The following is a 22,650-nucleotide window of genomic DNA, read 5'->3' as shown; positions in this document are numbered from 1 at the left end:
TTACCTCATCTTTCTTACTTCTTTTTGCAGAACTTGGTTGGCACCAAGTGGTTCTGACCAGCTCAGGTCAGCTCCTAGGTCTGGGTTATCCACAGTTCACAAGCTGCTTCTTTCTTTATGTCAGCATTTTATTACACCTAGTATCTCCTGTTAGCGATATCGGCGACTGGCACCCCCCTGTCTCCATCTTTCTCTCTGCAGCCTCTGGTCAGCATCTCCCAGGCAGCAATGGCAGCAGCTTGTCTGCCTGCCTCTCTCTCTCCCTCTCTCTCCCTCTCTTACTGCAGCCCCTGGCTAACAGTATAGTTTAGTTTTTTCAGTGTGGGACAGACATAGTATGTCAAAGGACCTGTTTCAGTGCTGTATGACTCAATGACTCTAATACTTTATGTTAAATGATGCAGAAGGAGCACGGTTTGTGGCAATGAAATTAATTGAGGACATAGCCTCAGTTATTATAACATCAATTAGAGAAGAGAATTGGAGGTGAGAACTTAGTACCAAAATTACTGGGGAAACCCAATAGCAAAGGCCCTGGGTTTGGATAGCTGCATCATATACAGTGACAGCCCAAGAGCAAATGCTGATCATCATCTTTCAACCACAAGGAAGTTGCATGGGAGAACTATCAGTGTAAGATCTCCGTTCAAAAAGACATAAACCAATTACATGAGTCCGTGTCAACCAAATATAAACAGTAACTAATCTTCAGGAGGTCTGGACACAAACTTAAATACTACCCCTGATGGACTTTTGATAAAGGACAGAAAACATCTCTCAAGATCTATCTATGAGTCCTTCTGATTCTGCATGCATCATGATTTGTATAGTTTTCTCCAAAGTTAAATTTTCCCTGGACTGTAAGAAATCTGATGATCTATCAATAATTCCAACAAATATTCTGTCTCATATGAATTATGATTTTAAAGTTCCCTAGTCACTGTTTTTAACAATGTATAAAAAACACCATGAAATTATCCATGGATTCCCCTGGAACTTGAACAATTTAATGTTAAATGTTACTCATTCAAGAATTTTTTTGCTTCAACATTGAAGTAATTATCAAAAGATGTTAGGACTTCTTCAAATATGTCTGTGTCTCCTTTCAGATGTTGGTGTTGTATAATACCATCCACCATAGAATCTATTGAATGCTAATAAATTAATTTGTTCAGCTTCAGACTTGATGTTTAACCATAAGGCAATTCTGTGCCTTAAGAATTGTTTTCTCCAAGATGTCCAATCCTGTGTCTTATTTGACATTGAATCTTTTTCAAAGTATTACTTCTCCATTCATTTCTTCAATGTGTTTATTAATTCCTATTTTTTGTAAAGCTATTTACATCTGTAGTATTTCAATGCTGTTTGTCATCTGTTGTATTAGTCTGACCGATGGCTCTATGCACTGGTGGTGGAGGGACTATAAGTTTATGTGTGTGTTGAGGGCTTCTAATCAAACAAACTGCTTCATTCAGATTATTGTTCAGTCTCTGTGAAATAAACAAATGGCTAGGGGAGGGAATGTTTGCGAATTAGGGGCTGTTTCAGCTAGAACAATCTGAATGAACAAGATGGTTCAGGAGAGAGAGGTTGTGAATTGGTATATTGGGTGGTAAGACCCACATGCGTGGATGTGCATGGAGCCTCTAGCTGTTTGAGTTGTCCATTTGTGGGGTTAGTGAATGTGGGAGTAACCTCTCTAGAGGCAGCGCCAGGATTTCTGCCTTCACTGCAGTTCCTGCTGTTGTGTGTGTCTCTAAAAACAGGCTGAGGATATTGGTTGGAAGTTTGCCCTCCCCCTCTGTTAGATTTCACTGCACCTTGATTGTTTACTAGTCTGTGACTTAATTGAATGTTCAATAATGTTTGCTCTTTTTTGTCTCTGTGCAGGTGTCAGTTGCAGACCTGAGTGGGATGGTATCGTGTGTTGGCCCCTGGGGACTCCCAACAAGAGCATCTCAGTCTCGTGTCCTGAGTATATTTATGATTTTAACCACCGAGGTAATAGACAGATTGTAGTCTGCTCACACCGCAGTCTGCTCATACTGACTGCTAACATTAACTGCACATGCTATGTGTCCACATTGACTGTTCACGCTGTCTGCTCACACTGACTCCTCACACTGAATGCAATGATGCTCACATGGGAGAGCATGTTAGGGAGCTGGAGCTGGATGCACTCAGGATCATCCCAGCTGCTGAGCGCATCATAGATAAGAGTTTTAGTGAGGAGGTACAGGCAGAGAGTAGCTGGGCGACCACCAGGAAAGGCAAAGGGAATAGTTAGAGAGTGCAGGAATCCCCTGTGGCCATTCCCCTCAAAAACAAGTATTCCGTTTTGGATACTGTTGGGGGGTGGTGGGTGGTGACCGTTCAGGGGAATGCAGCGGTAGCTAGATCAGTGGCACTACGACTGGCTCTGGGCCACAGCAGGAAATGGTAAAGGTAAACAGGACCTTAGTGATAGGAGATTCAATAGTTATGGGGGCAGAGAGGAGATTCTTTGGCCGCAGGTGGGAATTCAGGATGGGCTGTTGCTTCCCGGGTGCCAGGGTCCAGGATGTCTTGGAGTGCCTGCAGAACGTTCTCAAAGGGGAGGGTGAGCAGCCAGAAGTCACTGTGCACGTTGGCACAAATGTCATAGGTCAAAATAAGGATGAGGTCCTGCGGAGAGATTATAAAGAGTTAGGAAAAACGTTAAAAACCAGGACCTCGACGGTGGTAATCTCCAGATTACTTCCAATGCCCATGTGCTGGTGAAGGAAAGAACAGGAGGATATGGCAAATGAATGCATGGCTAAAGAATTGGTACAGAGGGCAGGGATTCAGATTCCTGGATCATTGGAATCTTTTCTGGGTCAGAGGTGACCTGTTTAAGAGGGACAAGTTGCACCTGAACTGGAGGGGGACCAATATCCTGGCGGGCAGATTTGGTGGTGCTACAAGGGAGGGTTTAAACTAGTTTGGCAGGGGGTGAGATCTTCAACAACAGGGAGGCAAGTATGAGACTGGAAGGAGATACAGTAATCAGAATTGGCATGTTGAAGAGACAGGTAAGGCTGGAACAGGACAAGGAGCAAGGAATGCCTGTTGGATTAAATTGCATCTATTTCAATGCAAGAGGGCTGACAGGTAAGGCTGATGAACTCAGGGCGTGGATAGGTATGTGGGATTGGATATTATAGCCATTACAGAAACGTGGCTAAGGAAGGGACAGGACTGGCAGCTTGATGTGCCAGGGTGCAGGTGCTTTAGGTGGGACAGAGGTGGGGGAACGAGGGGAGGGGGAGTTGCATTTTTGATTAAGGGGAGTATCACAACAGTAGTCAGAGATGAAATAACTGAGGAATCATCCAGTGAGGCTTTGTGGGTGGAGCTAAGAAATAAGAAGGGGATGGTGACATTATTGGGGTTGTAGTATAGGCCCCCAAATAGTCAACGGGAATTAGAGGAACAAATATGCAAAAAGATTGCGGAGACTTGCAGGAGAAATAGAGTTGTCATAGTGAGGGATTTTAATTTTCCTGACATACACTGGGACTGCCATAGTGTTAAGGGTTTAAATGGGGTAGAATTTGTTAAATGTGTTCAGAAAAGTTTCCTCAAGCAGTACATAGAGGGTCCTACTCGGGAAAGGGAAAAACTTGATCTACTCTTAGGAAATAGAGCAAGACAAGTGACTGAGGTGACGGTGGGGGAGTACTTTGGGTCCAATGACCATAATTTATTAATTTTAAAATAGATATGGAGAAGGACAAAACTGATCCACAGGTTCAAGTTCTAAATTGGAGCAAGGTGAATTTTGATGGAATTAAACAGGAGTTTGCAGGGGTTGATTGGAGTAGTTTGTTTGCAGGCAAAGGAACCTCTGACAAGCGGGAGGCCTTTAAAAATGTGATAGCTAGAGTTCAAGGTTTATATGTTCCTGTGAGGGTGAAGGGCAAGGTTGGCAGGAGTAGGGAACCCTCGATGACAAGAGATATTGAGGCTTTGACCAGAAAAAAGAAGAAGGCAGGGCTCAGGTACAGACAGCTGGGATCAAGGGAATCCCTGGAGGTATGTAGGGGATACAGGAGCTTACTGAAGAAGGAAATCAGGAGGGCAAAAAGGGGGCATGAGATAGCTATGGCTGAGAAGATTAAGGTAAATCCAAAGAGATTCTTTCAGTATATTAAAGGAGAAAGAATAACTAGAGAGAGAATAGGATCCCTCAAGGACCAAAGTGGACATGTATGTGTGGAACCGCAGGAGATGGGCGAAGTCCTCAATGAATATTTCTCCTCTATGCTTAGTGTGGAGAAAGACACGAAGACTTGGGAACTTGGGGAAGTCAATGGCGATATCTTGGGGATAGCCATATCACAGTAAAGGAGGTGTTGGAAGTATTAGAATGTACCAAGATGGATAAATCTCCTGGTCCTGATCATATATATCGAAGAACCCTGCAAGAGGCTAGAGAAGAAATTGCGGGGGCCCTGGCTGATATTTTTGCATCATCGTTAGCCACGGGTGAGGTCCCAGAAGACTGGAGGGTAGTGAATGTTGTGCCCATATTCAAGAAGGGCTGAAAAGAAAAACCTGAGAATTATAGACCAGTAAGCTTAACATCTGTGGTAGGTAAATTAATTGAGAAGATTCCGAGGGATAAGATATACATGCATTTAGAAAGACAGGGTTTGATTGGGAATAGTCAGCATGGCTTTGTGTGTGGGTACCATCTCACAAATTTGTTAGAGTTCTTTGAAGACGTGACTTGGAAGGTTGATGAGGGCGGGGCAGTAGATGTAGTCTATATAGATTTCAGTAAGGTCTTTGATAAGGTTCCACAAAGTAGGCTGATCTGGAAGGTTAGATTGCATCGAATCCAAGGAGAGTTGACAAATTGGATACACAATTGTCTTGATGGTAGGAAGCAGAAGGTAATAGTGGAAGGATGCTTGTCTTGTAACTAGTGGTGTACCTCAGGGGTCAGTGCTGGTCCCATTGCTGTTTGTTATCTATATCAATGATTTGGATGAGAATGTACAAGGCATGATTTGTAAGTTTGCGGATGACACTAAAATAGGTGGTACCGTGGACCGTGAGGAAGGTTATCAGAAATTGCAGCAGGATCTTTATCAGCTGGGGAAGTAGGCCAAGAAATGGCAAATGGAGTTTAATATAGATAAGTGTGAGGTGTTGCATTTTGGAAAGTCAAATTAAGGTAAGAGTTTCATGGTGAATGGTAGGGTCTTAAGGAGTGTAGTAGAACAGAGGGACCTTGGAGTTCAGGTGCACGGTTCTCTGAAAGTGGAGTCCCAGGTAGACAGGGCAGTGAAGAAGGCTTTAGGCACACTGACCTTCATTAGTCAGGGCACTGTGTACAGAAGTTGGGAAGTTATGTTGCTGTTGTACAGAACATTGCTGAGGCCGCACTTGGAAAGGAATATTGTATTCAGTTTTGGTCACCTTGCTATAGGAAGAATGTTACTAACCTGGAAAGAGTGCAGAAAAAAATCTACAAGCATGTTGCCAGGTTTCAAGGGACTGCTTTATAGGGAGACATTGGACAAGCTAGGACACGTTTCTTTAGAGCATAGGAGACTAAGGGGGGATTTTATAGAAGTGTATAAGATCATGAGAGGCATGGATAAGGTGAATGTCTTTTTCCCACGGTTGAGGAATCGAGGGTTAGAGGGTGTCAATTTAAGGTAAGAAGGGAAAGAATACACGAGGACCTGAGGAGCAACTTTTTTTTTTACACAGAGGGTGGTATGCATATGGAATGAGCTGCCAGCGGAAGTGGTTAAGGTGGGTACACTAACAACATTTAAAAGGCATTTGGACGAAGACATGGATAGAAGGGATTAGAAGGATATGGGCCAAGTGCAGGGAAATGGGGTTAGCGTGGATGAACATTTTGATTGAAATGGACCTGTTTGGGCCGAAGGGCCTGTCTCCTTGCTGTAGGCCTCTATAACTATATGACTCTATAATACTGACAGTGCGTAAAAGAATGGGAGATGTACAATAGGCAGAATTGAGCAAATGTGTACTTGCTGAAGTTTGCAGGGCTGGAGGAGATTAGAGCAATGATGAAAATTTGAAGTTGAAGTGTTGAGTATTGGGAATCAAAGTAGGGCTTGTGCAGGAATGATCGATGATTGGGACTCAGTGCAGAATTGGGTTTAAAAATCATATGTGTGCACTTTTCATTACAGACATCCAAGGAAGAAGATCAAACACTTACCGTTCTCTTTTTGATGTTTAAGATTATGTTGAACATAGTTGGAAGACTATGAACTCCGCCTCCCACCGCAGTTCCTCACTGGTCTCACTTTGTTGCTACTCTCACTGCTCTGCCTCTAGATTTTTATATCCGACCACCCGCTCCTGTTCAAAGGCAACAGGAGAGCAGTAAAGCTGAGGGAGAACGATGATTGATGGAGTTTGGGTGGCTGAGAAGGAAAAGTGAATGGAGGCACATATGTATAGTATAAAAGGGAGGAAAATGGTTAGAAGGCCCTGTTGAGTGAACAGAAAGTAAAAGAGTTATAGAATGAATGGACATGGGTCTGGAATGACATCTGAAATGTGCAGAAAAATGGAACTTAGGGAGACAGGAATAATAAGGATTAGAAATGACATGATATTTTGCTTTATAAATGAATGTCCTGATCTGTCCAGAGTTATAGTTGAGGCCCAGTGATTGGACAAAGTCAATGTCTGGGTAAGTTTAATTCAGCCTGAAGTTTCTATGAACAATGGTGGATCTAGCTGTGGAGAGCCATTGGATCCATGGGCTGTTTGCAGGGCTGCTGCTGCAAGTTGTTTGGTGGAATCCTCTATTGTAAATGTAAACGTTGCCTTCCTTCTGACAGGTCACGCCTATCGCAAGTGTAACATACATGGGGACTGGGAGTTAGTCCCCAGCATTAACAGAACCTGGGCAAACTACACTGAGTGCACCAAGTTCCTGAAGCCTGACCACTGGCACCATAAGGTACACAATGTTACTCATTTAGCCAAGTGTTATTATTTATTTACTAGCCAAGTTTCAAACTCTACTACAAGCTTTAAAAGTAGCTAAAAGTACTGGATACAGCAAAAGCTATGGACACTGACAACATCCAGTTATAGTACTATAGATGCCTGCTGCAGAATTAGCCAGAACCATTGGCAAGCAACTCCAGTACAGATACACACCTGAAAAGTTGGAACCTTTTCCAGCTGATTCCTGCCTTCCAAATGCAGAGTCTGTAGAACACAGATGATTACCAACCCAGTAGCCTGCTCTCAGTCATGAGTAAAGTGATGGAAGGAGTTATCAATAGTACTACAAAGCAGCACCTACTCAGCAATAACCTGCTCAGTGATGCCCAGTTTGGGTCCTGCCAGGGTCACTCAGCTCCTGATCTCATTACTGCTTTTGGTTCAAACATGGACAAAAGAACTGAATTCCAGAGATGAGGTAAGAGTGACAGCCGCTGAAATTAAGGCAGTATTTGGTCAAGAGTGGTTTCAAGGATCCCTAGCATGGTTGAAGTAAATGGGAATGACAGTAAACTTCATCACTAGTCTCAGTTCTAGGACATCTCTGCAGGAGCTTCTCAGGGCAGGAGAACTAAATTCTCCTGCTTGATCAATGACCTTCTGTCCATCATATGGTCAGAAGTGGGGATGTTTGCCAGTGATTACACTATAGTGAGTTCCTTCTGCAATTCCTGAAATAATGCCTAAAAAGCAGCTCAGAAAATATGAAACCTACAGTGTGTAACTCACCTTTTGACTCCTCAAAGCTTATCCACCATCCACAAAGCACAAGTCAGGAGTGTGATAGAATACTCCCCACTTGCATAGATGAGTGCAGCTCCAATAACAATCAAGAATCGACACCAACCAGGACACAACAACTTGCCTGTTTGGCATCACATCCATCACCTTCAAGATGCACTGTCTTCACCACCAATACACAGTAGCAGCAGTGTGTATCATCTACAAGATGCACTGCAGAAATTCAACAAGGCTCTTTAGATAGCACCTTTCAAGCCTCTATCACCTTGAAGGGCAAGAGATATAAATGCATGGAAACATCATCACCTGCAAGTTCCTCTCTAACCCACTCACCATCCCAACTTGGAAACAAATGGCCATTCCTTAATTGTCACTGGGTCAAAATCCTGGAATTCCCTCCCTAATGGCATCATGGGTCTACCTACAAGACGTGAACTGTAGCAGTTCAAGAAGGCAGTTCACTACCAACGTCTTAAGGGCAACCAGGTATGGGCAATAAATGGCCAGCAAGCAACGCTCACATGCCATGAATGAATAAAATAACAGAATTTTCCAACAAAAAATGAATTTACCAATGCAACCAAGAGTTATAAATTGAACTTGATTTGAGTATTGATGAAAAAGACACATTTTGTTGAAGCTTTGCATCTTGCAGTCATCAGCAAAATCCAAAAGAATATCAACATAAAGAGAAAACAAGAGTTTGGGCTGTATGAGGAGAATCCCAATCGGTTGGCATGCAGACTCTGTCAATGCCATGGAATGTGCAGCAGGTAGATGATGACTGACAGTTAACTGCCGAGCTTTGTTTAAATTTGCTGTTGGTCAAGGCATTGTCCTAAAAAAATTAACCAGAAAATTGCTGCCACTTTTTCTTGCATTGAAACAGGGTCACGGTGCGTACACATTTCTTTTGGTCTGCAGAGAACAATGCTCTGCATTAATATACATAGTTGCCACGCTATAAATTGGATTGACAACCCCAAATTGTTTGTAAATGCAATTCTTCATACACCCGGAAATATTTAGCAAATGCTGTCCTATTACAGAATCACATCTAATATTAGACACTCCTTTAACTAAATGTTACCAACTAAACCAAGGTTTATAAACTAAACCAAGACTTACTAACCAAAGAAAGATTTATTAACTAAGCCAATATTTACTAACCAACCATGAGATGCCCCAGTTTCTGTCCTTTGACAATGAGCCTTGCATTTATTTGCTGCTCATTATGTGGGTGTAGAGTCCAATCCCATTGTTCCTATACTGAGAGCTCGCACTGGGTTTTCAAATGTCAGTGGGGGTAAGAATAAGTGTAGGTGTCAATTAAAATCATATTTCCTGAAGGGTGGCATGGGAACAGGTCACCTCCAGAAATTGATGCCAATTTCAACAGGAGAATTGGGAGAGGGGTTTTGGAAACCCATGGCCCTCCAAGTCCGTACCTATTGAGATCATTGATGAACTCAGTATCAGGGCTCGGGGAGCTTTTTGAATTTTCCATTGGCAATCGCAGCAAACATGCAGTGTGTGAGACATATTATAGTGCATCTGGTGGAAACATAGTCGGGGACCATCGGGGCTAAAGGATACACGAAGCAACTGATTTAAAAGAGAGACAGTAAAACTCAGCTATGTGTTATCATTGTGTTATTTAAATATACCATGAATATGGTACATGGATTCCATTTCTGTGCAGGTCGCTTGTGGGTTTATTGAAAGGTAAACTAGTATATACAGTACAGAGTAATCTATAAACGCAGCTTGGGCCTTGAATGCCACAGTGCAGGAACTTGGCTCATTTAAATATTGAGCTGTTAAATGTACAGCACTCCAAATGTGATCATAGGCAGATGATAAAACCTTTGTTCAGAGTTATACCCGCCATTGAATTACACTTCATATATGAGTGTGGCTGACATGCTGGTGATGTGACTGGGCACTTGTTCTGACCATGTTAGGGAGCATGAGGAGCTCACAGCCACTGAACTTACGTACGTGCTGCTATTTACAGAGTTTGAGACCTGTCATACGAAAGCAAGTCAGCTTTCTGAATTTTAACAGCTGAATGAACCCCCTGTGATACTGAACTCACTGTTGTTGTGTGACGCCTCTAATACTGACCTCCACAATGGTCCCTGTCCAGGCTGTTTGAGTTTCCTGAGGCTGGGGTGGCATAGTGGCTCAGTGGTTACCACTGCTGCCTTACAACGCTGGGGACCTGGGTTCCATTCCAGCTCGGGTGACTGTCTGTGTGGAGTTTGTACATTGTATGTGTGGATTCCCTTTGGATGCTCTGGTTTCCTCCCACAGTCCAAAGATGTGCAGGTTAGGTAGATTGGCCATGGGAAATGCAGGGTAGCGGGGTGGGTCTGGGTGGGATGCCCTTAAGAGGGTTGGTGTAAACTCGATGGGCTGAATGGCCTGCTCCCACAGTGTAGGGATTTTATGATTCTATGAATCTCTTCTGCTGAATGCCACAAAAGAGAATTACTCACCTTCCAGTGACTGCCTTCATTAACATCTCAAGGAAGGCATTGGGAAACCTCAGGGGTGCCCACTGATGCCAGTGCCTGCTTGATCCTGTGCCATGTCAGTGAATGGCATGTCTGGGAAAAACTGCAAGCCTTTAGAAAGGCCTTTGGACTGTGACAACTCAAACTCAATGTTGTGACACCATTCTACCCCCATAGACCCACCACTGCCATAGCCTCCCCTGTGCCCACCCCAGCTGATTTAGGTCCTTTACATTTGAAAACCAGTTGCATCGTTGGAACTGAGTTAGGAATTGGAACTTATCCTGGTGAGAAGATCCTAACCCCAATTTGAAAATGCAGTCTCTGGTTCTCTGGGTGGGAGGGAGTGTGGGCCTTGGCACAGTTAGTGATGAATGCTGAGCTACAATGTTGGAAATGCACTGAAGTTGTTCATCTTACACCAGACTCTCAGACCAAGATTCCCATTTATCCCCTCAGGAAGTGTTTGAGCGTCTCCGCCTGATCTACACAGTGGGGTATTCCATCTCATTGGTCTCGCTGTTGGCTGCTGTCTCTATTCTCAGCTATTTCAAGTAAGAATATTGCCATTACTTCACACCATGAGACTGCATTTTAACAGAAATTCTTGGTTGTCACATTTTCTGTTTCTCAGGTGCTGTATGGACAATGGTGGCCCTAACTGGGATAGATGTGGTGGAGGGAGCGGTCGTATTGGGGTGGGGGGGAATTGGGGAGGTGGTGGTGGGGGTAGTTTGAGGGTGGGGATCAGGAGCTACACTCACATTGAAGACAAGTACACTGCCGCTCGTAAAACAAAGAAGAATCAGTGCCCCACACCAAATTACGGCCTTAGGTCCCATACAATAGCAAATTGGACTCCTAAATGTAGTTTCAATAACCCCAGCCCCATCTCAATCACCTCTGTCATACTCCCCACCCCTAACCACTTTCTGTGACAGAGAATTCCACAGGCTAACTCCTAAATCATAGTCAATTGCACCAACACCTGTCACCCGACCCTCAAATTCAACTGGACCATTTCTGACACCTCCCTCTCCTTCCTGGACCTCTCCGTCTCCATTTCCGGAAACCGACTCACCACTGACATCCATTTCAAGCCCACTGACTCGCACAACTATCTCAACTACACCTCCTCTCACCCACCCTCCTGCAAAAATGCTATCCCATACTCTCAATTGCTCTGATTCTGCCATATCTGCTCCCAGGATGAGGCATTCTACTCCAGGACACCCCAGATATCCTTCTACTTTAGGGACCATAATTTCCCCTCCTCTGAAGTTAAGGATGCCCTCAACTGCATCTCCTCCATTTCCTACACTTCTGCCATCAAGAACCCTCCTGCCAGCAACAATAAAGGATAGAGTCCCGTTAGTCCTCATGTACCACCCCACTGACCTCTGGATCCAACGCATCATCCTCTGATATTCCGCCACTTATAATCAGACCCCACCACCAAAAAGATGTTCCCTTCTCCACCCCTGTCCACTTTTTGCAGGACCATTCACTCCACGACTCCCTCATCAGCTCTACACTCCCCACCAACTTCTCCACACACCCGGTACCTTTCCCTGCAACCACAAGAAGTGCAACACCTGCCCAGAGGTGTGTCACCTGCCCCTACACCTCCCATTTCACCTCTGTCCAAAGCCTCAAACAATCCTTCCAGATCCAGTAGAGATTCACCTGCACTTCCATCCAACCTTATCTATTGAATCCATTGCTCCCAAAGTGGTCTCCTCTATATCGGGGAGACCAAACACAGACTTGGGACCGGTTCACAGAGCATCTGCGCTCTGCATGTATCAAACAACCCGACTTTCCGGTTTCCATCCATTTTAATTCCCCCTCCCACTCCCCTAGTGACATGTCCATCTTTGGCCTGCTCCACTGTCAGAGTGAGGCCAAATGTAAACTGGAAGAACAACACCTGATACTTCGCCTTGGGAGCCTATAGCCCGATGGCCTCAATATTGACTTCACCAGCTTCAAAATCCCTCCACCCCCACCTTATCCCACATCCAGCCCACCCCCTCCTCATCAGCTCCCTGACCTGACCTAACCTGTCCATCTTCCTACTCAAACTCTACTCCACCCTTCCCACTGACCAATCACAATAACCGCCTACCTGCATCCACCTATCACCATCCCACCTACCCTTCCCTTCCTTCTATTTACTTCTGGGCTCCCCTCCTCCTCCCCAGTCCTGCTGAAGGGTCTTGGCCCGAAATATTAACTTTCCTGCTCCTCGGATGCTGTTTGACGTGCTGTGTTTTTCCAGCTTCACACCTATGAACTCAATATTCTCCCTAGCTTAGCATCGTCTGCAAATTTAAAGACTCTGCCTTTAACATCCATCTCCCAATTATATAAAGCAGAAAAGGCAAGACTCCCAACACTGATCCCTGTGGAACATGACTTCCAACTCATCTCCAGTCTGAGAAATGCCCATCTATAGCTACCCTCTGTTTCCTGTCTTTTAGACAACTTCTAATCCATGCTGCCAAGGACCCATCAATCCAAACATTTCTAATTTGCCAAACAACCTGCCATGTGGCACCATATCAAAATGCTTTCTGAAAGTCGAAATATACAACATCTACTGCATTATCCTCATTATCCTCATTATTGCCTGTGTCATCTCGTCAAATAATTCATTTAATTTGTCAGACATGACCTGCTCTCGACAAAGTTACGTTGACTGTCTAATATTACCTTATTTTTCTCTAAATGTATATACTTTATCTGTATTCTGGCCTCCATTGGTTTCCCCACTATTGATGTCAAACTGTAGTTTCCCAGATTATCATCTGTCCCTTTTTTGAAACGTGGTGTTATATTCACAATCCTCCAATCCCGGGGATTACTACTGTGCTTGGAGAGCTCTGGAAAACTTCTGCCAAAGGCTCCAAAATTTGCTTCTTTACCTCTGTCAGCAATCAAGGATGCATCCTGTCCGGGCCAGTGACTTCTGTACTTGGAATGCAGCCAACCTTTTTACTACATCTTCTTTATCTATCACTGTACTGGCCAGTTGCTCGATGCTCATATTTTCAAATGGAGCCATTGTCACCATCTTCTAATTTATTAAAGACAGAAGCAATGCACTCATTTACCATCTTTGCCATACCCTTTTGCTTCAGTGAGCAGCTTATCCTGCTTGGTCAATTATGTGCCCAATCTGTCCTTCATAAGTCTTTTACTATTAATATGTTTGAAGAACATTTTACAATTCGTTTTAGATCAGCCTGGCATCTTTTCTCATGCTTCCTTTCAGACTTCCTTATTACAGCCTTAGCCTCTCTCCTGTATTTGAGACACTCCTCCTGATTCTATTGCCACTATTATTCCAGTGTACATCTTGTGCCTCCTTTATCTTCTTTATTTTCTCATCAATGTTCTTTAGTTATACAAGGTATCGAGCTTTGGATACTTTGTATTTATTTCCCATGGGAATGTACCTAGTTTGCAACTAAAATCTGCCTTTTCCAGACTGGAATCTTAGTCATTAACCGATTTTTATGGTTTTCCAACTTAAATTTGAAACTTAATATGTTATGATTGCTATTTCCCAAAGGCTTCCCCACTCTGATGTTTTCCACTTGGCCTGCCCCATTTCCTAGGACCAGATCCAGCACAACCCCCTCCCAGGTAGGGCTGGAAGTGTACTGTTCCAGAAAGCTCTCCAGCACATTGCAGGAATTTTTTCCCTTCTGTACCTGTACCTTTTCCCCAGTCTATCCTAAGGTAATTTTAATCACTAATTACCTCATTGTCCTGCAGAATTCCATAATCTGCCTACAAATGCTCTTTTCTACATCATCCCCCACTGTTTGGAGGTCTATAATAAATATCTAATAGGGTCACTGCTCCCTTCCTGTTTCTCACCTCTAATCATATAGATTCTAATTCATTAACTGCATCTTGTTCAAGTGTAATGACACTATCTTTGACCAAGGACCCTCCCTTTTTACCCACCCTGTTTCTACTAAAATCCTTATAACTTGGGATGTTAAGTATACAGTGCTGTTCTGGCTTGAGCCACTTACCTGTCAATGCCACTATGTCATATTCTCCGAGAGCATTTTCTACTTCCAGTTCCTCAATTTCATTCATGATACTCTGTGCATTTACATAGATACAATTTAACCCAGCTCGTATCTCTTTCTATGTTCACTATCTGACTCATATCCTTAAAGTGTGACTTCCCAGTCATCAGGAACATCCTTCCTGCATTTACACTGTTTAGATCTGTTAGAATTTTATAGGATTCTATGGGATCCCCCTTCATTCTTCTAAATTCTAGTGAATATACTCCTAACTGATTCAAGCAGAGAATGGGGATAAGGCAGTCCTTTTCAGGGTGGCAGCCAGTGACAAGCAGAGTTCTGCAGGAGTCAGTGCAGGACTACAACTATTCATGTTATACATTAATAATCTGGACAAAAGGAACTGAGGGGATTGTTGTGAAGTTTGCAGATGACATAAAGATAGGTGGAGGGACAGGTAGTGTTGAGGAAGTGGGAAGACTGCAGAAGGACTTGGACAGGCTAGGACAATGGGCAAAGAAGCGGCAGATGAAATACAATGTGGGAAAGTGTGAGATTATGCACTTTAGCTGGTAGAAAAGAGATGTAGATTATTTTCTAAATGAGGAAAGACTTCAGAAATCTGAAGCACAATGGGACTTCAGAAATCCAAGGCACAAAGGGACTTAGTGGTCTTAGTTCAGGATTGTCTTAAGGTTAACATGCAGGTTCAGTTGAAAGTTAGGAAGGCAAATGCAAGAGCTGTGGACGTAGTTTATATGGACTTTAGTAAGGCATTTGATAAAGTCCCACATGGCAGGTTGGTACAAAAATTAAAATCACATGGGATTCAGGGTGGGCTGGCCAGATGGATACATAACTGGCTTGGTCATACAAGACAGAGGGTAGTGGTAGAAGGGTGTTTTTCAGAATGGAGACTGGTTCCACAGGGATCAGTCTTAGGTCCTCTGTTGTTTGTAGTATATATAAATGATCTGGAGGAAAATGTGACTGGTTTGATTAGCAAGTTTGCAGATGACACAAAGATTGGTGGAGTTGCTGGAAGTGCCGACAACTGTGAAAGGATACAACAGGATATAGATAGATTGGCAACTTGGGCACAGAAATAGCAGGTGGAGTTTAATCCTAACAAATGCAAGGTGATGCATTTTGGAGGATCAAATTTAGGTGTGAATTATACTGTTAATGGTAGAACCCTTAGGAACATTAACATACAGATGGATCTGAGTGTGCAGGTCCACGGTTCCCTAAAAGTGGCAACACAGGTGGCCAAAATGACTAAGAAGGCATATGGCATGCTTGCCTTCATGGGCCGGGTCATGGAGTACAACAGTAGGTGAGCCATGTTACAGCTATATAAAACCCTTGTTAGGCCGTATTTGGAGTATTGTGTGCAGTTTTGGTCATCACGTTACCAGAAGGATGTGGAAGCTTTGGAGTGAGCACAGAGAAAGTTCACCAGGATGTTGCCTGGTCTTGAGGGCATTGGCTGTGAGGAAAGGTTAAAAAGACTAGGATTGTTTTCACTGGAAAGACGGCAGCTGAGAGGAGACCTAATAGAGGTCCACAAAATTATGAGCGTCATTGATAGGGTGGATAGTCAGAAACTTTTTCCCAAGGTTGAAGTTTCAACTGCAAGGGGCACAGGTTCAAGATGAGAGGGCAAAAGTTTAAGGTAGATGTGCAAGGAAAGTTTTTCATGCAGAGTGTGGTAGGAGCCTGGAATGCATTGCCAGAGGAGATGGTAGAAGCAGGCATGTTGGCGACATTTAAGAGGCATCTGAATGGTTACATGAATAGGGAAGGAATTGAGGGATATGGACCAAATAAGGCCAGAAAGTTTGTTTTTAGTTCAGTCAGGGCACAATGTTCAGCATAGGCTTCGAAGGCCGAAGGGCCTGTTCCTGTGCCGTACTTCTATGGTCTTTTTATGGTCTTTTGTTCAATGTTAGCATTTATTTTGAGAGGACTAGAATACTACAGCAGAGATGTACCGCTGAGGCTGTAGAAGGCTCTAGTCAGACTGCATTTGGAATATTGTGAGCAGTTTTGGGCCCTGTATCTAAGGAATGATGTGCTGGCATTGGAGGGGATCCAGAGGAGGTTTGCAAGAATGATCCCAGGGATGAAGGGCTTCTCATATGAGGACTGGTTGAGGACTCTGGGTCTGTATTGATGGAGTTTAGAAGGATGAAAGGGGATCTCACTGAAACTTACAGAATAATGAGAGGCCTGGATAGAGTAAACATGGAGAAGATATTGCCACTAATGGGAGAGGCTAAGACAGGGGACACAGCCTTAGGGTTAAGGAATGATCCTTTGTAACTGAGATGAGGAGGAATTTCTTCAGCCAGGAGGTGGATAATCTGTGGAACTCATTGCCACAGAAAGCTATGGCAGACAAATCATTGAGTGCATTCCCTCCCTAATTATCTAGGAGGAGGCAATGGTCTTATGATATTATCACTGGACTGTTAGTCCAGAGACCCAGATAACATTCTGGGGACCTGGGTTCAAATCCTGCCACAGCAGATGGTGAAATTTGAATTCAATAAATATCTGGAATTAAGGATTTAATGATGACTGTGACTCCATTGTCGATTGTCAGAAAACCCATCTGGTTTACTAATGGTTTAGAGAAGCAAACTGCCATCCTTACCTGATCCTTCATGTGACTCCAGACCCACAGCAATGTGGTTGACTCTGAACTGCTCTCTGGGCAATTAGGGATGGGCAATAAACACTATCTAGCCAGTGATGCCCTCATTCTGTGAATGAATAAAGAATAAAGGAATTGGAATTCCCTCCCTAAAGGCATCATGGGTCAACCCAGAGCAGGTGGACTGCAGTGGTTCAAGAAGGCAGCTCACCACCACCTTCTCAAGGCAACTAGGGATGGGCAATAAGTACTGTCCAGCTAATGACGCCCACATCCCACTAATGAATAAAAACCCTAAGACAGAGATAGGTAGATAGGTATTTGGTTAGTAAGGGGATCAAATGTTACTGGGAGAAGGCAGGAGAATGGGATTGAGAATATATTAGCTACGATTGAGTGGCAGAGCAGACTTGATGGGCCAAATAGCCTAATTCTACTCCTACATCTTATAGCCTTGTCATTTCTCATCTTGCATCAGTCCTGCCATCTCTGGAATCATGAGTGGTGTTATATTGGTAAGTGTGGATGTACAATGTCCTTTACACCAGTCAATGACAGCAGACAGGCAGGTGCAGCAAGCAATTAGGAAGGCACATGGTATATTGGCCTTAATTGCAAGAGGATTTCAGTTTAAAAGTAGGATGCAGTGTAACTGCAGTTACACAGGGCCCTAGTGAGATGACAACTGGAGTATTCCATGCAGCTTTAGTCACCCTACCTAAAGAAGGACATACTTGCCATAAAGGGTGTGCAGTGGAGGTTCACTGGAATGATAACGGGGATGGGCAGGACAGGAGAGATTGATTTAACTAGAGTTTAGAAAGATGAGAGGGGATCTGATTAAAATGTATAACATTCTAACGGGGCTGGACAGACTAAATTCTGGGAAGATGTTTTCCCTGATTGGGGAGACAGAACCAGGGGACACTGTCTCAGGATACAGGGTGGACCATCTAGGTCTGTGATGAGGAAACATTTCTTCACTCAAAGGGTAGTGAACCTGTGGAATTCTCAACCACAGAAGGCTGTGGAGGCCAAGTCACCAAATGTACTCATAAAAGAGATACATTTTCAGATATTAAAGGCATCAAGGGGTATGGATGGAAAGCAGGAGTAAGGCATTGAAATAGAATATCAGCGATGGTCACATGAAGTGGCAGTGCAGGATTGAAGAGCTATATGTCCCACTCCTGCACCTAATTTCAATGCTTCTATGAATGAAACTCTGGCTGTTGGGTTAGGTGCATGCCTCTAAAGTGTGGCTGTGTTTGAAGTGTATAAAAAAATGGATCTAGTTCTATTCTTCACTAACTGGATTTCTGAGAAAAAGAATTCCCCTCCCCTGGACAAAGTTTAATCATGTGGTGCTTCTGTCCTCCATACAGGCGTCTGCATTGTACCAGAAATTATATTCATGTGCACCTCTTCACTTCGTTTGTATGCCGAGCTATCAGTATCTTTGTCAGGGATGCTGTGGTCTATTCAGACTCTGTGGTGGATGGGCTGGAGTTCAGAGTTGAAGATTTAACTGGTGATGTTGCCACTCTCCATGAGGACAAGCGTCAGTTTGTAAGTGCAGTCACACACACACGATTGGAACTCTGTCACACACCTGGCAATAAGTAAATAGCGAATGAATCTCTTATCCATTGAAATTAGCACATCATTACTTTACATCTTGTTTCACTGAAGAGTCACATTCCCTCAGCCTGTTAGGTGACCAAAGATGATCAAGGGTTTCAACTGAGGACCAATTAACACGGGGAGTTAATTTCGGCTATCATCCTGAGGAAAATAACATCAGATTAAGGGATGTCATTCAGGGAGATGGAGTGGGTATTCAGTGGTCACATGCAGCCAATAAAAATTCCAACTCCAGGAAGCATATGTCAACAATTTGGGGAACACTGTCATTGATCTGATGCTCAAAATACTATCAGCAGCTGAAGCCTGAATCTCTGAATAAGCTGACCCTATGACAAAACCTGACCAGTACCAGCAAGGAACCCAATCACAGAAATGTTACTTGCAGTAGGAGACCATTCAGTTTCTTGTATCTGCGCCAGCTCTTTGAGCATCATGACTTAGTGCTATTCTCCTGCCTTTTCCCTGTAAGCCCTTTTCTGTGTCTCTATTTAGTTAATTCTCCAAAGCCCTAACCATTACCCTAACACTGTCTTATCTGCTTCAATTGAATCTGCATCTACCTCACTTCCAGGCACTTTATTCCAGACCCAAACTGCACGTCCCTCATTTAGAAAGTTTTAATTATCCCTTAATCCAATTCCAGGTATTACCCGCCTACTCTCTATTCTTGTGCTATCTGTGTCTCCCAATATTTTACACATATAATCGAATAGAATATCCTTTAATGTCACATGTACTCAAGTAGAGAAGTATAGGAGTACAGTGAAAGGTTTATAATGTCATTTTTCATGTACCTCAGTACAAATCTTAGAGACAAAAAGAGGCATAAAAAAAGGTTGCATTACCGTACAGTGATTCATAGTAGGAGTTAGAAATAAGACCTGTTAAAAGGATAAACATCCTGCTGTTACTCTCTTATATTCTCTCCTGGTTCCCACCACCCTGCAGTGTCAGTTTAAACCCTTCACATTAATATACCCCACTCACAGTACAATGAAGGCAACACAAATTACTTGCTGACATTATAAAGATAGATAAGAATGGAAGTTGTGAGGAGGATACAAAGCATCTGCAAAATTATTTTGATAAGGTAGGTTTAAGGATAGAAATGTTCTTACTGGGAAAGATGTAGAGGAAAAAAAAGTGTGCAAGGAAATTGCAATGTACTATACAGGCGTCCCTAATTATTCTGTAACAATTAGGAGAGTAATACTATGAAATGCAAATAGGGAAAGGAGTTTGTGAAGTGTGATCAGCAGAATCTTCTTGAATAATATATTTCTGGCCCAGGGAAAAAGGAAGCATTCCTGAATCTTCCATGGGGAATGTGGTGTGTCAAATTGTTCGTGTCAGGAAGAGAACATTTAGGTGATGATAATGATGTTTCATACCATTTAGGGTTGGTCATGCAAAAGATCAAGAAGCAATGTAGAATAAAAATAATTAATTGGAGAGGCTAATCTCAATGGTGCAAGAATGAATCAGACCAAGTATATCAGAATCAAAGATTGGCAAATGAGATATCTCTGCGAATACTGAGGGAAGTCAGGCTGGAAATGACAGATGCATTTGCCATAATCCTGCAACCCTCAGTGACAGTGCCAGTGAACTAGGGAATTAACACTACACCCTTGTTCAAAAAAGGATACAAGGAGAAACCAAGCAACCAACAGGCCAATCAGGTTAGCCCTGGTAGTGGGAAAGCTTTTAGAAACAGTAATGCTGGACAAAATAAACAGTCACTGGGCCAGTACTGGTCGATTACAGAAAACTAATAAAATATTAGTAATGGAAAATTTTGTCTAACTAAATTGAATGAGTTTAAGAAGAATTATAGTCGGTTCCGGCTACGCAAATTGGCTATAACGCAACTGATGAATACGGGAACGCTATTTCTAAAATGCAAATTTATATCTATAATGTGATTCCATTGGTACATGGAGGAGTACACATTAACATCGCATGATCGTTTAGTGGGCTTTGTCCTGAATATGCGCATTGTTAGCACCGAGAGAGTCTCCGCACTGATATCCCGTGATCATTTTGCAGTGAACAGTCGTTTTTCAGAATGAAGAAGGTGCAAAGTAGGGTTCGTTGAAGGTTTGTATTGTGGCCTGCAGTACAAACTTAGTGCTATTCTTCTGCCTTTTCCCTACAAGCCTTTACTTTTCTGCTTTTCTAGATCTATGCTAATGACTCAGAATTGAGAGGACAGGATTCGGCACTGTTCCCGTCTCCACATCCCTCCAGCTCAGGTCCTATTTCCTCAACTCTGAAATGACCAACATTTCTGAAAACTTTTCTAAGGTATTATGGAGCTCTCCTTGAAGAGCCACAACATTAATATTAATGACTGGGAGAAGCTTGCTGCACAGTGTTCACAAAGATGATAACATCATGCTTTGAGTCACAAAGCAAGAAAAGAAAGGAAAGAAACCCTGTTCTCCTGATGCCACTATATCACCCTTTTCCTCCTGTTTGTAAGTTGATTTTGGATCCAGTTTGCCAACTTGCCTTGGATCCCATGGGCTCTTGCCTTTTGCACTCAGCCTTACATGTGGAACCTTGTCAAAGGACTTAATGAAGTCCATGTAAACCCACATCAACCTGCACAATCATCAATGTATTTAGTCACCTTTTCGAAACCTCAATTAGATTTGTCAGACAGGATCTCCCTCTAATAAATCCAAGCTGACTACCCCTGATCAACCCCTGCCTTTCCAAGTATCCTGACCTTTTTTCCATTAATTTCCCTCCCACTGACATCAGACTAACTTGGGCCTGTAATTACCTGGCCTATTGTTGTTACCCTTCTTGATCAAAGGAACCACATTAGTTATCCTCCAGTCATCTGGCACCTCACCTGTGGCTGACAAATTATTAATTATCCCTGCCTCGGCCCCAGCAATCTCGTCCCTCACCTCCCATAGCAGCCTGGTGTACATCTCATCATGCCTTGGGGATGTATGCATCTTTATGCTCGCTGAAACATCTAGTACCAGCTCCTTATTAATCTTAATTTGTTCTAGAACCTCACCATCCCAACTGATATCCCCAGCTATAATGTCTTTCTCCTTTGTAAATACAGATGGGAAATATTCATTTAAAACCTCTTCCAGTCTATTGGCTTTACGCACAGGCTTGTCCCTTTGGTCTCTGAGAGGCTTCACTCTTTCCAGTAATCCTTTTAATATACTTATAAAAGACCTTGGGGTTTTTCTTCACTCTAAAAACCAAAGATATTTCACAGCCCCTCTTTGCCCTCCAAATTTCCTTTTTAAGCCACCTCTTATACTCTCTATACTTTTAAAGGGCCTCCCTGTTTTTAATGTACTGTACCTGACAGATGTTTCATTCTCTTTCTTTAGCAAACTCTCAATTTCCCTGAATATCTAGGTTTTCATGAACAAGTTGCCCTTGGTCTACACTGTTAGAGGAACATGTTGGCCCTGAAATCTCACTATACTGTATTTAAAAGACTCCCACTTTCCAAATGTAAGTACCTGCAAGTCGCTGATCCCAATTTGTATTTGCCAAATCCTGACTAATGATAGTGAAATTGGACTTTCCCCAACTTCTTCACTATCCCTATCCCTATCCCTTTCCATAATGACTTTGAAGACTGCAGAGTTATGGTTACTATCTGCAAAATGTTTATCCACTGACACTTCAACCACTTAGCCAGCTTCACTCCCTCGATTAGGTCTAGCACTGCCCCATGTCTAGTAGGTCTATCCATATACTGGTACAAGAAGCTCTCCTGGATGCACTTTAAAAATTCCACCCTGACTAATCTTTTCACACTAAGTCAATCCCAGTTAATGTTAGGCACGTCGAAGTTCCCTACTACTGTAGCGTTGTTTCTCTCACATCTTTCTGTGATTTGCCGACATATCTGCTCCTCTATCTCTTTCTTCCCAGCAAAGTGATCGCTGCTTTTTTAGTTCTCAGATCTACCCAGATGGCGTTGTTTGAAAACACTTCTAGGACATTCTCCCTCATT

At 43.1% G+C, this 22,650-nt stretch overlaps 1 protein-coding gene across 1 annotated transcript in view; it reads left to right on the top strand.

The window, feature by feature from the left end:
- The window catches only part of LOC109933737 (parathyroid hormone/parathyroid hormone-related peptide receptor-like), a 108,098-nt gene that overhangs the window by 44,269 nt on the left and 41,179 nt on the right, over positions 1-22,650 (top strand). Inside the window, exons 2-5 of the mRNA XM_048614382.1 lie at positions 1,891-2,001; positions 6,861-6,982; positions 10,752-10,846; positions 18,386-18,569. Of these exons, the coding sequence (XP_048470339.1) occupies positions 1,891-2,001; positions 6,861-6,982; positions 10,752-10,846; positions 18,386-18,569 (512 nt within the window). The remainder of the gene's footprint in view (positions 1-1,890; positions 2,002-6,860; positions 6,983-10,751; positions 10,847-18,385; positions 18,570-22,650) is intronic.

Source organism: Rhincodon typus, chromosome 30 (assembly GCF_021869965.1).
Source record: "Rhincodon typus isolate 14 chromosome 30, sRhiTyp1.1, whole genome shotgun sequence".
Classification (NCBI taxonomy): Eukaryota; Metazoa; Chordata; class Chondrichthyes; order Orectolobiformes; family Rhincodontidae; genus Rhincodon; species Rhincodon typus.
The sequence above is the reverse complement of the archived record's forward strand: the minus strand, read 5'-3'. Positions and strand labels throughout refer to the sequence as shown.